This window comes from Pseudopipra pipra, chromosome 18, assembly GCF_036250125.1.
Source record: "Pseudopipra pipra isolate bDixPip1 chromosome 18, bDixPip1.hap1, whole genome shotgun sequence".
In the NCBI taxonomy this organism is placed as follows: domain Eukaryota; kingdom Metazoa; phylum Chordata; class Aves; order Passeriformes; family Pipridae; genus Pseudopipra; species Pseudopipra pipra.
The window spans coordinates 7,313,554-7,327,033 of record NC_087566.1 but is presented as its reverse complement, the minus strand read 5'-3'; the positions used below and the strand labels follow the sequence as shown (position 1 = coordinate 7,327,033).

The following is a 13,480-nucleotide window of genomic DNA, read 5'->3' as shown; positions in this document are numbered from 1 at the left end:
TGGTGCTGGTGCTTCCCATCCCTAATCCACCACTGCTGCCGAGGTTGAGGGATATGTGGGAGAAAGGGATCCTTTCCTCTTGCTGGGACTTTGCTCTGTCCCTGTTTCTCTTTTGCAGTGTTCCTTCTGTTGAAGTTTAGAACTAAATGCTGGAGCTGGGAAGCTGATTGAGGAATGCAGCTGCCCCTTCCCTGGTGCTCAGCATGGGGCACTGGGATGAGGGGAAAACTGTACGTAGGGCGTGAGAAAGGAGCACCAGGAGGTGCCCTGATCAGGGATAGCTGCAGTTTTGAGACACAGTAAAGCTTTTTTGGGTCCCTGGAAGCAGAGTTTGCTGCCCTGGGATGTTCCTGCAGCTCGAGTCACTGCTCTGAGCACAGTCGGGATGTGGGAGCTGCAGGAGCTGGATCGTGCTCTGCCAAGGGGGATTTCCCAGTGCTCTGAGCCATCTCCAGTCCTGAGGTCCACATCTCAGTGACATTCCTTGCTGTGACTTCCTGACTCACTGTCAGCTCATCTGAGCTGCTGGGATCCATGGAAGTCTCAGTGCTCACGATCGGGTTCCATTAGTCACCCGGTAGGGAGCAGGGTTGGGAGCTCACCTGATGGCTCTGACACACAGAGGAGCTTTGGCTTCAGAGAGGACTCTTTCTTTAATCCATACCCGTAAAGGATTTCCTTTATTGAGCTGTTAGCTGTGCAAAATTGACCTTGATTATATCTTGCAAAGGAGTTTAATTCCCCAAATGATGCTATTAAAGGTCTCTCATACACCCAAGGTTTGCTTGGCCAAGTCCTGACCTGCTGTTTTTACCTCCTCCCTGTGCCTTCAGAGGGAACACCTTGCTAAGCAGAGCTTCCCTTGTGCCCACAGCGCTGGGAACCCTCTCCCCTGTGGTTTCTGAAACCAAGGAGTGAAAAGCAAGATGTTGTAGAGGCACTGGAAGAGGAGATCTGGGCATGCTGGCAGCTCTATGTTAAACAGGAAAAATGGTTGGGAACTGAACATTTAAGGAGAAAAGATTCAGCTGGACTTTTGCTGATTTCAGCTGGATTAGGGAGGGTGCAGCTGGGGATGGAAGTCACCACCTCTGCACTCTGCTTACCTGGCAGATCTGACCTCCTATCTTCTCTCTGCAAAAATTACCCTCCTAATTTATGTGGGTTCCTATTTATTTTCATCCCCTAATCGTGCCCCTGATGTGCACTAGTACCAGCTTCCTTTTGATCAGCTGCACTGCAGTGAGAGTCAGTGAGGGCAGAGCTGCTGGCATTGCCCTGCAAATGGCATTCCTGGGCACAGCTGGTGCCAGGTGACCCCTGAATTAGGCATTGATGGATAGTTACAGTCATTTGGGACAGCTGTGTCACATGAAATTTGTCACATAAAAGGAAGGAACGGAACAGTACTGTAAGAGCATTAAATATGAGATCTGCTTACCCTTTATTAGAAGACTTTTATCTAAACGATGCTCAGTTCCTGCAGTTAATTCTCTGCTCGTCGTTTTCCTACTTTGAAGTTTCTCAGAAATGAAACAACCCTTTTTTTTATACCTGACTTTTTGAAACAGCTGGTGATGCTCAGTAGGCAGAGCTGCACTGATCCTCCATGAGAGCCCCTGTACCACTGGAAAAATCAGGGAGCAGGGGAGGTTTCTGAGTGCCCACCCCACCACAGGTCTCCTCACGCTGGTCCATGGCTGAAATTCCATGTTTTCTCCATCTGCCTCTGTGCCATAGGTGAAGCAGATCATGGAGGAGGCAGTGACGAGGAAGTTTGTGCATGAGGACAGCAGCCACATCATCTCCTTCTGCGGTGAGTCCCCGACAGCAGGATGCTGACCTGGGCTGGGGCTGGAGCACCCTCTTGGTGCTGGGCTTTCCCTGCTGTGCCACGTGCCATTCCTGGGAACATGCTCCAGCTCCGGGGCGCTGGGCTGGGGAGGGGATTGGTGCCAGTGGGTGAGTTGTTCTGGCAGCAGTCGGAGTCCCTGAGGCCTTTGCCCTGTGCCTAAAATATATTGAGATGTGTCAAAGAAGGATGGATGCTGGCAGTGTGTGCAGCCACTTAGGAAGTACTAGAAATAATATTTTATTTTTAAATTTCCTTGAGAATTGATTCAACTGAAAGTCTGTCAAGTCCAAATATTTCTTTGCTATGATGGAATAGGAATTTATGGAAAGGAGTCTGCAGTCTGCCAGAGTGCAGGAGCAGAGAGGCCGGAGGCTGAGAGAGAATTTTAGATGGAGTCTGTGGAAGATCTGCTCTGATACTGGACTGGTTTGGGGCTTGTTTTCTGGCAGCTGTGTTTTTACTAGCCTGCTTTCTTACCTATTTTTCTCCTACTGGTATAAAAATTTTGTAAATGTGGAAGTGTTTCAGAATGGATCCATAAAAACCTTGGCAAGGAGGTTTCTAAAAGTCTCCCTGAAGAGCTGTTGGGTTTGGGCTGTGAGATGTGCTGGAGGCCTGTGAGCAAAAACTGGGGAGCTGGAGAGGAGGAGTATTTGTACCTCAAAGGTAGTGGGGAGCAGGACAGAGCAGCCTTGTTCCAGGTGGAATGTGTCACAGGTTTGGTCATCGGAGAGACCTTACAATCAGGATGTCAAAATGAGGTTGTTTCTATTCTTTTTTGGCCCTCCTGTGCCACTCTGTCAACCACTCAAAGTGGAGAATGTGTGACTGGGACAGTCAGTGCCCAGGAAAAGCAGCTTCAGGTGTCCAGTCTGCCACATGCCAGCGTTTGTAGAAGTGGGGGGGACCTGGCTGGTAGACTGGGGGTGTCTGATGAATTTCAAACTAATTTGAAACTAATTGGCATTCTGTGAGCAGGGCAAGTACTTCAGGCTGTTGGGTGAGTGAGGCTGGAGCATGGAACAGGAGCTCTACTCTGACACCATGAGTCCTGGATTTCTGGGAAGTGGGAGAGGCTGTGCCTGTTTGGAGCCTGTCTGGTGGCTGTGCCTGTCTCCCAGCAGGGCTGTTGGCTGAGGTACAGCCACTGTGCCCACGTGCTGGGGCTGAGGGGCTGCTGCTGAGCAGGGGCTGCTGCTGAGCAGGGGCTGCGGGCAGCGAGTGCAGGGAGCCTCACTCCTCCCTGTACAAAGAGCTGAAGGGCAGCTTGTTAATTTGGAGACTGGGAAGAAAATGCCAGACATGATGAGAAGCAGCTTTTGAAGAGGTTGCTCCAAGAAGGCTCGTGCAGCACTGTCACCATTGAACAGGATTGGAGCACCCACAGACTAAAAAGAATGAGAAGGGGGTGCTGAGGTCTCCTTTTTTGCCTTGGAGAGCAGAGGGGCTTCTGCCTTTTCCTAGAATCAATGAATGGTTTGGGTTGGAAGGGACATTAAAGCTCATCCCATTCCACCCCCTGCCATGGGCAGGGACACTTTCCACTAGCCCAGGTTGTTCCAAGCCCTGTCCTACCTGGCCTTGGACACTTTGGGATCGGGCAGTCACAGCTTCTCTAGGCAACCTGTGCCAGGGCCTCACCACCCTCACAGGGAAGAATTTCTTCCTAATATCTAACCTAAATTTCCTCTTTCAGTTTGAACATATTGTGCCTTGTCCTGTCACTCCAGTTCCTGATGCACAGTCCCTCTCCATCTCCCTTGTACCCCCTTCAGATCCTGGAAGGTGCTGTGAGGTCTCCACACAATCTTTTCTTCTTCAGACTGAACAGCCCCAGCTCTCCCAGCCTGACTCCACAGGGGAGGTGCTCCAGTCCCCTTCTCAACTTTGTGCCTCTCCTCTGGATTTGCTCCAACAGCCTTTCTCCTTTCCTGTGGAGCCCCCACATCAAAGACAGGAGCCGGTTCCCGGCCCTTTGTGCGGCATCGAAAGAGCAGAGCAGACTCCCAGGTGTGACTCATTCCCTGCTGTTCTGTGCAGCACGAGGGGATTATTTATAGGCTCCTGCGACATGGAGCTGAGGCATCCAGGCACGAAGGGCTCGTTGGTCCCTTTTGGCTCCTTAATGCTGCCCTTTCCTGGCTGCTGGTGTCTCCTCTCCTCCTCTGGCTGCAGTTCCTCTCTCATTTGAATGGTACGTGCACCTTCCTCGGTGTTGTGGCTCTCCAGGAGCCTGGTGAGCTTATAAATAACCTCTTTCCCTGCCAAGCAGAGCGTGCTGCAAGCCTGGCTCTGGCTGCCAGAGCTGCCCTTTTCCCTGGAGAGGGCTGCCTTCCTCACAGAGCCCTCCCCGCCCTCTGCGTGGCCAGTGTACTGCAAATCCCTTCAGTGGAACCAGTGGTGTGGCAGGAAAGGGCAGCAGCCCCCGGCCACCCCATTCTCCTGCAAGGGGGGGTTTGGAGCAGACAAACACGAGTTGGCATCTGTCAGTCCAGGCTGCCCAGGCTGATGGAGAACTGGGAGCAGGGCTGGGGGCTGGTGTTAGGCGAGGGTTTGGTGTCCACATCAATGCTGAGTCTGCTCAACCAGAGGGGTTTGAATCACACCAGTGCTCTGGGGATTTCAGAAATACCTTTAGATGTCTTTTGCCAGGAATCAAAGCTCCCACTTTACCTGGGCGTAGCTGCACAAAGCTTCTGCATAACATGGCTCTGCTGCAGGTTTTATCCTGAGGGATGGGGAGAATCTCTTCGCAGTGTGTTTGGTGGTGACAGAAGTTATGGACTGAGCTCAAAAACTCGTGTTTTTAGGTTTAAAAAACCTACCATTATCTCTGGATTTAGCATGGACAAGGTGCTCTTAGGGTGTGTGCTCCAGCCTCAAAGCCCCTGGGAGAGCACAGGGAGAGTTGTGGGTCCGTGTGATTTTCCAGTGCTTTGATCAGACTGTTTAATCAGTCTGTGTTTGGCACTAGACATCCATCCAGAGCCCTCCCAAGGGGTTTGGGAAGCAGGTTGCCAGTGGAGTCTGTGCGTGTACACGTATTTCCGTGGAGTCATTGCAAGCTGCTGGTGCTGCCTGGAGTTTATCCCCAGGTTCTCTATTCCTTTCGGTTTTTCAGGAAAAATGTTTACGTGAACACTGAGATTTTGGGGGAAAAAATTGCCCCATTTGCTGTGCTGCTTTAGAAATTCTCAGTGTGCCTGAACTTTCTCCTTGCTTGGACCATCCCAGCACAGGGAATGAAATAGTCTGGTTCCAGCCATGCCCTCAGACTGGACTGAAGGGAAAACTTCAGGGAGTTGTTTGGTTTCTCCACAATCCACAAGAAACCCGAGAGGAAAGTGTCAGTCTGTGTGTGCACAGCATAGCAATTACCTGATGAGGTGTGTTTTCCTGAAGGCCAGGAGGGAATGTCTCTGCTTTCAAATATATTGTCGGAGAAGCTTTAGGAGGTTGTGGAAGTCCCATCCCTGGAAGTGTTCAAGTCCAGGTTGGACTGGACTAGTGGGAGGTGTCCTGATGCAAAGTCCCTCTCTGGCTTTCTTGAAGCCCCTTCAGATCCTGGAAGGTGCTGTGAGGTCTCCACACAACTTTCTCTTCTCTGGGCTGAACAGCCCTAGCTCTCCCAGCCTGCATCCATGGGGAAGGTGCTCTAGTGATGTCTGTGCTCTGTTGCAGCTGCCGTGGAATCCTGTGTCCTGCACGGCCTGAAGCGAAGGGCAGCCGGATTCCTGCGCAGCAACAAGATCGCAGCGCTGTTCATGAAGGTGGGGAAGAGCTTCCCCCTGGCAGAGGAGCTCTGCAAGAAGGTGCAAGACCTGGAGCAGCTCATTGAGAACGCGTAAGGCACTGGCATTGCTGTCAGTCCTCTGGTCACTTGTGTTTCAGGATGAGGGTGTAGTTTGGGTATGGTTGGGGATTGCAAGTCCAGCTTGAGCCTCAGCAAGGGTATTGCTCCTTCAGTGGAGCAGTGTCTTGCCCTGGGATTTTTCTGTCTTGAATGAACTGGTTGCTTTCCTAGGAGACTGAGTTGTGCCTGTGGTTTAAGCAGGGGTGGGCAAGTCCTTATCCCTCTGCCCCTTCTCTTGTGCCTCAGGGACAGCTGAGTGTGTTGCTCCTGAGCTGTCACGGTTTATGGGCCAGTTCACTAAGTCAACTGGAACCACATTTGCTCTGCCTCAGTGTGCAGGGCTTGAACCTGCAGTAACTCAACTGCTGTTTGAGAGCAGCTCACTCATCCTTGGACAGGAACCAGGGAGATGGATGGAGCAGCTACCTGGGGCAGGAATTTTATGCTGTCCTAAGATAAGCTGCTCTGCCTGTGAACTGCTGTCCTCAGACACATGTGGACACATGTGAGCTGGAGGCCTCTGCTGAGGGAGAGGCTCATTTTGGGATGTCTTTACTGTGGGAAACTGATGTAGTAAGTCTGGTTCCAAATGCAGGTGTGGCCTTCTGGAGCAGGGGGTGGGATAGATGCAGGGAGCATCTCCAGAGCCCTGTCCCAGGCAGTTCCCTGGGCATCCCCCAGCATCACCAAAACCCTGACCTTGTGCCCCATGAGGCGTGGGAGTGCCCTGGGCTCCTGCAGAGCTCGAGGACGAGCCAGTGATGATGTTGTCTCTTGTCTTGCACCTCTAAAGGCGAAACCAAGTCCAGGGCATCCCAGAGAACGTGCGCAAGGTGCCGAAGCTGCCCAACCTGTCTCCTCAGGCCATCAAGCACCTCTGGATCCGCACAGCCCTCTTCGAAAAGGTCTTGGATAAAATCGTGCACTACTTGGTAGAGAACAGCAGGTGAGTGCAGGCACAGACCACTCGTTCACCTGTCCCAGATCACTGCCAGCATCTGTCCCTTTGATGGCACTGGGGGTGTTGCTGTCTGAGTTGTGTCCAAGTGGACCAGAGAAGTCTCTGGATGGGACAGACCAGTTGTGTCACTCCATGCCCATCATGGGGACTCTGATGGACACCCTGCTGCTGGTGGCCACTGGGCACTCCCTAAAATAAAGATAGGCCACACTTGCCCTGCTGGTGGTTGGGTTGTCAGAGACTGTGCTGTCCTTATCCTGTGGGATCTCTATGCTGAGGTGACCTGTCCTGGGGAAGATCTCCCATCTTGGGCAGGTTTTGTCAGGAGATGGTGATGTTTGCAATGTGCTGCAGGAGGTGTCTGTTCCACAGGGATTTCACAGCTAGAGAAACAGCCCGTTAAGGGCTTTTTACCCTTTTCCCACCAAGGGGTGATACAGAAAGAGAAGGGCATACCAATGATTTAAAACCACTGTCTATAACTTTACAGTCCCATTTTGCAGCACTCCAGCTTTCTGCCGTCTTCTATTTCTTCTAGTAAGTACTATGAGAAGGAGGCTCTCCTGATGGATCCTGTGGATGGGCCAATTCTTGCATCTTTACTGGGTAACACTTTCCTCTTACCCTGCTTGCTTTCTAACCCTGTCTGTGATCTGGGTGAGAAATGCAGTTGTTTTCTCTGTGGATCCGGGGGGGTGACCGCGGCCATCGGAACACCGATGGCTCCCTTATGTTTGGGCTGTTCCTCTCTGCAGTGGGGCCCTGTGCACTAGAGTACACGAAGATGAAAACCGCTGACCACTTCTGGACAGACCCCTCAGCAGACGAGCTGGTCCAGCGGCACCGGATCCACAGCTCCCACTGCCGGCAGGACTCGCCCACCAAGCGCCCGGCGCTTTGCGTGAGTGTGGGGGGGGACAGCCCCTCGCTGGGCTCCTCCCGGAGCCACAGCCACGGCTCTGCGCTCCCTGCGTTTGAAAAGGGCTTTGGGGCCCGCTGATGAGGGAAGTCTTGGAGCCAGAAGTGCTGGGAGCACGGTCCATGGAGGCTGCCAGGGCACGGGGGCATCGTGGGGTCTGTGCCCCTTGGGAACATCGTGCATGAACGATAAGCAAGGGCAGCTGGAGTCTGCAGTGTTTATTGCAAATAAAGCACACTCCTGGGGCTTTTCTAAGTACAGAAATTATCTTGGCCAGAGCCAGGAATCCTCTTAGAGGACTCTGAGGGAAAGAGTTCTGGTAGTGACTTAAGTGTGTAAGTGAGGAGGAAATGAGCTTCAAGAGGGCTTTTGGAAAGCCAGAGGTGTGTGTGCTCACCTCACATTTGTGGATGGCTCTCTTCCAGATTCAGAAAAGACATTCCAGTGGCAGCATGGATGACCGGCCCTCGCTGTCTGCCAGGGACTATGTGGAGTCACTGCACCAGAATTCCCGTGCCACGCTCCTCTACGGCAAGAACAATGTCCTGGTGCAGCCGGTGAGTTCCTGCTGGGGCATCTGGGCTTGAAAATGCTGCTCTGCCCCTCAACAGCTCATTCTACCCCAAATTGCTCTTCGATGGAGGAAAGCACAGGCTCAGTTTTGATCTGGGAAGGCAAGGAATGGACTGTGTTTGTGGAGGTCCTGGTGATACGGATCCTCCCAGTGGAATGGGAGAGCTCTGCTCTGGTCTGAGTAGAAGCAGGCTCCTCTCCCTGCCCACTCTTTACCATAAAACTGCTCCTCCTGTCCTGTCCTACTTCTTGTAGTCAAATAAATGAAGTGCAAACTGCTTTTAGGTGGAGCTGTTAAGTTTTCCTTGCTGGGCAGCTGCACTCAGCCCTATCCTAAGCCGGGGAGGTGTTCTGTTGTTGTGCCAGGAGAGTTTTCAGGGCCACAGTGGGTTTCTCACTGTGGGTAAGTGAGTGGGCTCAGGGCAGCAGGCAGGGCTGTGTGAGGGGCCAGAACTGGTTCCAAGGCTCAGCCTCGGGCAGCCTGGGGTGGTGCTTCATGTGCCTGGCATTTTCCAGCTCACTCTGACCCTGTGTTTCTCTCCTCAAGCGAGATGACATGGAGGCAATCCCAGGATATCTGTCCCTTCACCAGACCGCCGACATCATGGCACTGAAGTGGACCCCGAACCAGCTGATGAATGGCTCTGTGGGGGACCTGGACTATGAGAAGAGGTGACTGGAGCAGAGGGGGTGCAAATGTTCCCCAGGGTCAGAGTTTGGATCTGGTGTCCAAACCAGCAGTGTTTTCCTGGTGAATGCAAAGCAAAACCATCCTCCTCAAGTCTGTATTGGGAAGGGATGGGGAAGGAGGCCTGGGGAGGGTGAAGGGAGGTGGAGTGAGATGCTGAGCTAGCGCCCATCTCTGCTGGGAAGTGCTCAGTGAGGGAGCTGGGGCTTGTTCCAACACACACAAAGTGGTTTTCCTTTATTGCCCTCGGGGATTTTTCAGGGGAATGCCCTCAGTGGTCTCAGGTTTATCCTGGTTATTGTAATCTGGGAAGATGAGGAGCTCATAAACAGGGGAGAGAATGTGAGCAGTTCCCAGAGGATCAGACCTTGGTGACAGTGTGTGCCATTTTCTGGTGATCTTATGTGCAGGTATTCAGAGTCCCTTGGATTTATTGGAGTCCCTGGAGCTTGTTCCTCCAGAGGCCCTGAGGTCTGCTTAGTTTGCTTGGCAGGCTGTGTGACCAGGCCCTTTTCCCTGGCATTGCCTGATGGACTGCTGGTGTTTCCCCGACAGCTGCAATCCTTTCACAGGCTGGATCATGCCAGGTCCCAAATTGCCTTAGAAACAAAATCCCTTCCCAGCAGCTCCAGTAAAGTGGGAGTGTTTAGAACACTGATGCTTTGACCTAGAGATCTTCTTCAGCAGAACTTGGTCTCAGCCTTGTTCATTCTCAATTGTAGTTTTTTTGGGTTTTGTTTACCTCTGTTCTTTTCATCTTCCCTTTCCTATTGGCCCCTGGGCCATTCAGTTGTGCCTGGTACCCTCCCCCTAAAATGCTATTTTCATCTCTACACTCCTTTTCTGAGTTCTTGACTTGGGCATCAGCCTAAGTTCTAAAACTTCCCAGTGTCAAGACGTGACCAAGGAAGACAGGAGGCAGATGGCACAGTAAGTATGACTGTACAGGGAGTGACTCTTGCACCCCTTCTGTCCTTCACTGCATTCACAAGCCATTTTTAATGTTACTTAAGTGCTATTTTTGTGAAGTGGCAGATGACGCTGCTCCGGATCTGGAAGTTTGCTTTGTTGTACAGAAGTAGGATGTGATGGAGTGCTGACACACTCAGAGAGCAGTGCTGGGCTCTCCACAGGAATGAAACCCTGGAGACATCCCCTTCCCTGGCTTTCTCCTGGCCCTCCCTGCCCCTCTGCCCTATCTGGTGGCCACCAGCAATCCAGCATGTTCTAGATTTTCTCAGAGCCCTCGAGGTGCCTTTGCTGAGGCAGTTCTTGAACAGAAGCAGCTGAGAGCAAATCTATTGTCAGCTCTGAAAGAAACCCCACCAGTTGTGAGGGTTTATTTCCCCTCCCTGGGGGCAAGAGCTCAGCAGAGCAGCAGCCCAGGCTTAGACAGCACTGCATGTTCCCTTGGGGCTCTAGGGCTGCTCCTGATGGATTCTTGGGGTTCTCCCAGCACTGTAGCAGGGTGGGGAGTCCTTGGGGTGCCCAGAGGGAGTGCTCAGCTCTGCAGGGCTCCATGTCACTCCCTGCAATTGCAAGGATTCATGGGCACATTGTCTATGTTTGGGAATGGTGTGAGGGTACAGAAACCACCTGGGGCAAGTGGGACTGGACTTGCCCTGGCTGAGCTGAGGTGGCAGGGACAGTTACTGGTTCTGGAGGGATGTTGTCACTCTCCAGGCTGGTGTCACTGCTCTGGGACCTCCTTCTTTCCATGACTTCCCCTGTCACCAGGGTATCTGGAGGCAGGATCTGGAGCTGATGTGGGCAGAAGCAGAGCCTCTTACATCCCTAAGGCTCATGGCTTCCCTGTCTCTGTTCCAGTGTGTACTGGGACTATGCCATGACCATTCGCCTGGAGGAGATTGTTTATCTGCACTGTCACCAGCAAGGTAAGGCCAGAGCAGGGGCTGCTGGAGGCTGTGGCACCTTGACACCCTGATTCCTTACCTCTGGGGAGTGCTCACAGCTTGGATTTGGCTCCAGGACAGATGTCCAGAGCTCTAGGTGGTCACTATGATGTAAATGCTTCCAGGAAAACCTTTCCACCACCTCCTGGCTGTAGTGCTTGGCTGGGAGTGCTCCTTGCAGAGCAGGGCACTCTGGTTTCCAAGGGTGTGATCCCAGCAAACCTTCTCCAGGGCCCCAGACTTGTTTGGATTCTTCTCCAAGTCCATTACAAGGAAGAAAGTCCTTTTTTTTTCCCATGCTAGAAAGACAATTCCCTGAGCTTTCCTGCCCTCTGCCTTTCGGACTGGTGCTGTTTCTCTCGCTGATGTCTCTTCTCCTCCCTGCTGTCACTGTTGCCAATAGTAGACAGTGGTGGGACGGTGGTCCTGGTGAGCCAGGACGGGATCCAGAGGCCGCCGCTGCGATTCCCCCGAGGAGGGCACTTGCTGCAGTTCCTGTCCTGCCTGGAGAACGGCCTCCTGCCCCATGGGCAGCTGGACCCACCCCTCTGGTCACAGAGGGGAAAGGTGGGTGCTCTGAAACTGGGCTGTTTCCTGGGGTTCCTGCTGGTGTTCCTGTGTGGAGTGTCCGAAGTGGAGCTGCTGGGGAGAACCCTCTGCCTGGCACTAGTGGCTGCTGTGTTTTAAGTAATCCCCTTCCCAAAATTAATAAGGAAGGTGGGCTTAAAATATGGTGGTTTGGTTTAGCTCAAGGCCTTGACCAGCTAAACAGACCCATTGGAAAAAACTCAGGGAGCTGGTGTGGGAGGGCTGCCCATGGGGCAGGGAGGGTTTGGTTCTCATGGGTTGTACATACCCTGTGCTCAACAGGGTTATAGATCCACCCTGTAATGGGAGGCTTAATCCAAAGGCTGCTCCAGCCCAGGGAATGTGCAAAGTCATCCAGGCTGGAAAGGCATGTGCTGTGATGGGGCAGGAGCTCAGGAAGTGAGTGGTCGAGTGTGGGGCAGCTTGTGAAGGGCTGGTTTTGTTCCCCCAGGGCAAAGTGTTTCCCAAGCTGAGGAAGCGAAGCCCCCAGGGCTCCTCCGAGTCCGCGTCCGACAAGGAGGATGACGAAGCCACAGATTATGTGTTCAGGATAATCTACCCCGGGACACAGGCTGAGTTTGGTGAGTGCAGGGCAGAGTTTTGGGGGGTTCTCATGGGGTGTATGAGCTGCTGGGACACGGCACTGATGGGCACATGGCAAACCAGGAGGTGATTCCAGAGGAAGAGCTTTGGTTGTGTCAGTGCTGCCTGTTCAATGTCATCATTCCTTCCTGGGAGGATGGACAGGCCCTGGCACAGGTTGCCCAGAGAAACCATGGCTGCCCCATTCCTGGAGGTGTTCAAGGCCAGGTTGGATGAGGCTTAGAGCAACCTGGGATAGTGGAACGTGTCCCTGCCCATGGCAGGGGTTGGAATGAGATGAGCTTTAAGGTCCCTCCCAACCCAAACCATTCCAGGATTCTATCTATGGATTTTTGTTTCAACCTTCTGCTTGCTGTTGAGTCCTTTGTTTCTGCAGCTGCACAACAGCCACAACAGCTTTAATGGGCAGTAAAAAAACCTCTTACACATAACATGAGTAGGAATATTCACTTTGGTCACTTGGGGGTCACTTTCCACCATCACAAGCCCCCAGGGCTGATTCTTCTCTTGCTGTCCCAGGCCAGCTCAGCCAGTTGCTGCATTAAATCCAGTGATGTTCCTTCAGTGTGGCTTCTGCAGCACAAAGGGGAGGTCACAGCACCTTTCTCCCATGTGTCTTCAGTTCCTGACTCATAGGGCAAGGGAGGGGATGCTGCTGGATGCACCAAACCAGAAATGTCTCTTAATGTCTGGTGGTGAATGATTTGAACTTGGCTGAGATATCTTTACATTCATCCTCACTCTTCTGTGAGATACCAAGAACCTTTTTCTGACATCTGGGGACATCATAGGTGACTTTATAAGGGGGAAAACCCACCAGTTTTAGATAGAAGACTTGTGGAGATTTTTTTAAAAAGCTGTGAAATGTGATCAAAACCTTGTTCCTATATTTTTGAGGCTGCAAGGGGGAAATCACATCCCCTGTGACTCCTCCATAACATCAGTTAAGGTTATACTTGGTTCTCCCTGCCTTTAGCTGACTAACACAATTCAGTGAGTCAGATAAAAATCTGATTGAAGCTAAAACAGCAGATAGAGATGCTCCTTTCTGTGGCTGTCTTTTGATCTACCCCTTAAAATTCCATGCTGGGGGCCACATTTGCTGTGAAATGAATTGCTGCCATCTCCTCAGCTGGCGTCATCACAGCCTGTGCCATTCCTGTGGACCTTCCCAGAGGGGGGTGGAACTGCATCATTCTCTCTTGTCTGCAGATTCTTCCTTTCTGCCCTTTCATTTGTGCCCTTGTCCTCTCTCTGTGTCTCTAGTTGCCATTAATGGTACTTTTCACCCATTCCGTGCACCTGTGATCTCTGTGAGTGCTGGGAGAGGGAAGATGACGAGGACTCCAACTGCAAGCAGTATGGTGGTGATCCCTAAACGGTGTCTGAGTCTCCTCATCACGTCCCGACCTCCCTGTGCTGCTCTGGGGACCTGCCAGCACCAGTGTAATGGAGCTGTTGTGGTTGGTTGTGTCTGGCATTCAGCTCACCTGTGTTGTCACTTGACAGGTCCTGCAGAGGTGTCCC

At 52.3% G+C, this 13,480-nt stretch overlaps 1 protein-coding gene across 4 annotated transcripts in view; it reads left to right on the top strand.

Annotated features, from left to right (window-relative positions):
• Positions 1–13,480, top strand: part of SGSM1 (small G protein signaling modulator 1) — a 39,130-nt gene that overhangs the window by 9,284 nt on the left and 16,366 nt on the right. For 2 of the 4 annotated variants that reach the window (XM_064674877.1, XM_064674880.1), the window contains 11 exons: positions 1,741–1,816; positions 5,537–5,699; positions 6,502–6,654; positions 7,208–7,275; positions 7,425–7,570; positions 8,014–8,145; positions 8,709–8,833; positions 10,677–10,744; positions 11,166–11,329; positions 11,802–11,931; positions 13,220–13,399. In XM_064674877.1, the coding sequence (XP_064530947.1) occupies positions 1,741–1,816; positions 5,537–5,699; positions 6,502–6,654; positions 7,208–7,275; positions 7,425–7,570; positions 8,014–8,145; positions 8,709–8,833; positions 10,677–10,744; positions 11,166–11,329; positions 11,802–11,931; positions 13,220–13,399 (1,405 nt within the window). The remainder of the gene's footprint in view (positions 1–1,740; positions 1,817–5,536; positions 5,700–6,501; positions 6,655–7,207; positions 7,276–7,424; positions 7,571–8,013; positions 8,146–8,708; positions 8,834–10,676; positions 10,745–11,165; positions 11,330–11,801; positions 11,932–13,219; positions 13,400–13,480) is intronic. The other 2 variants (XM_064674879.1, XM_064674881.1) reach the window with 2 other exon arrangements.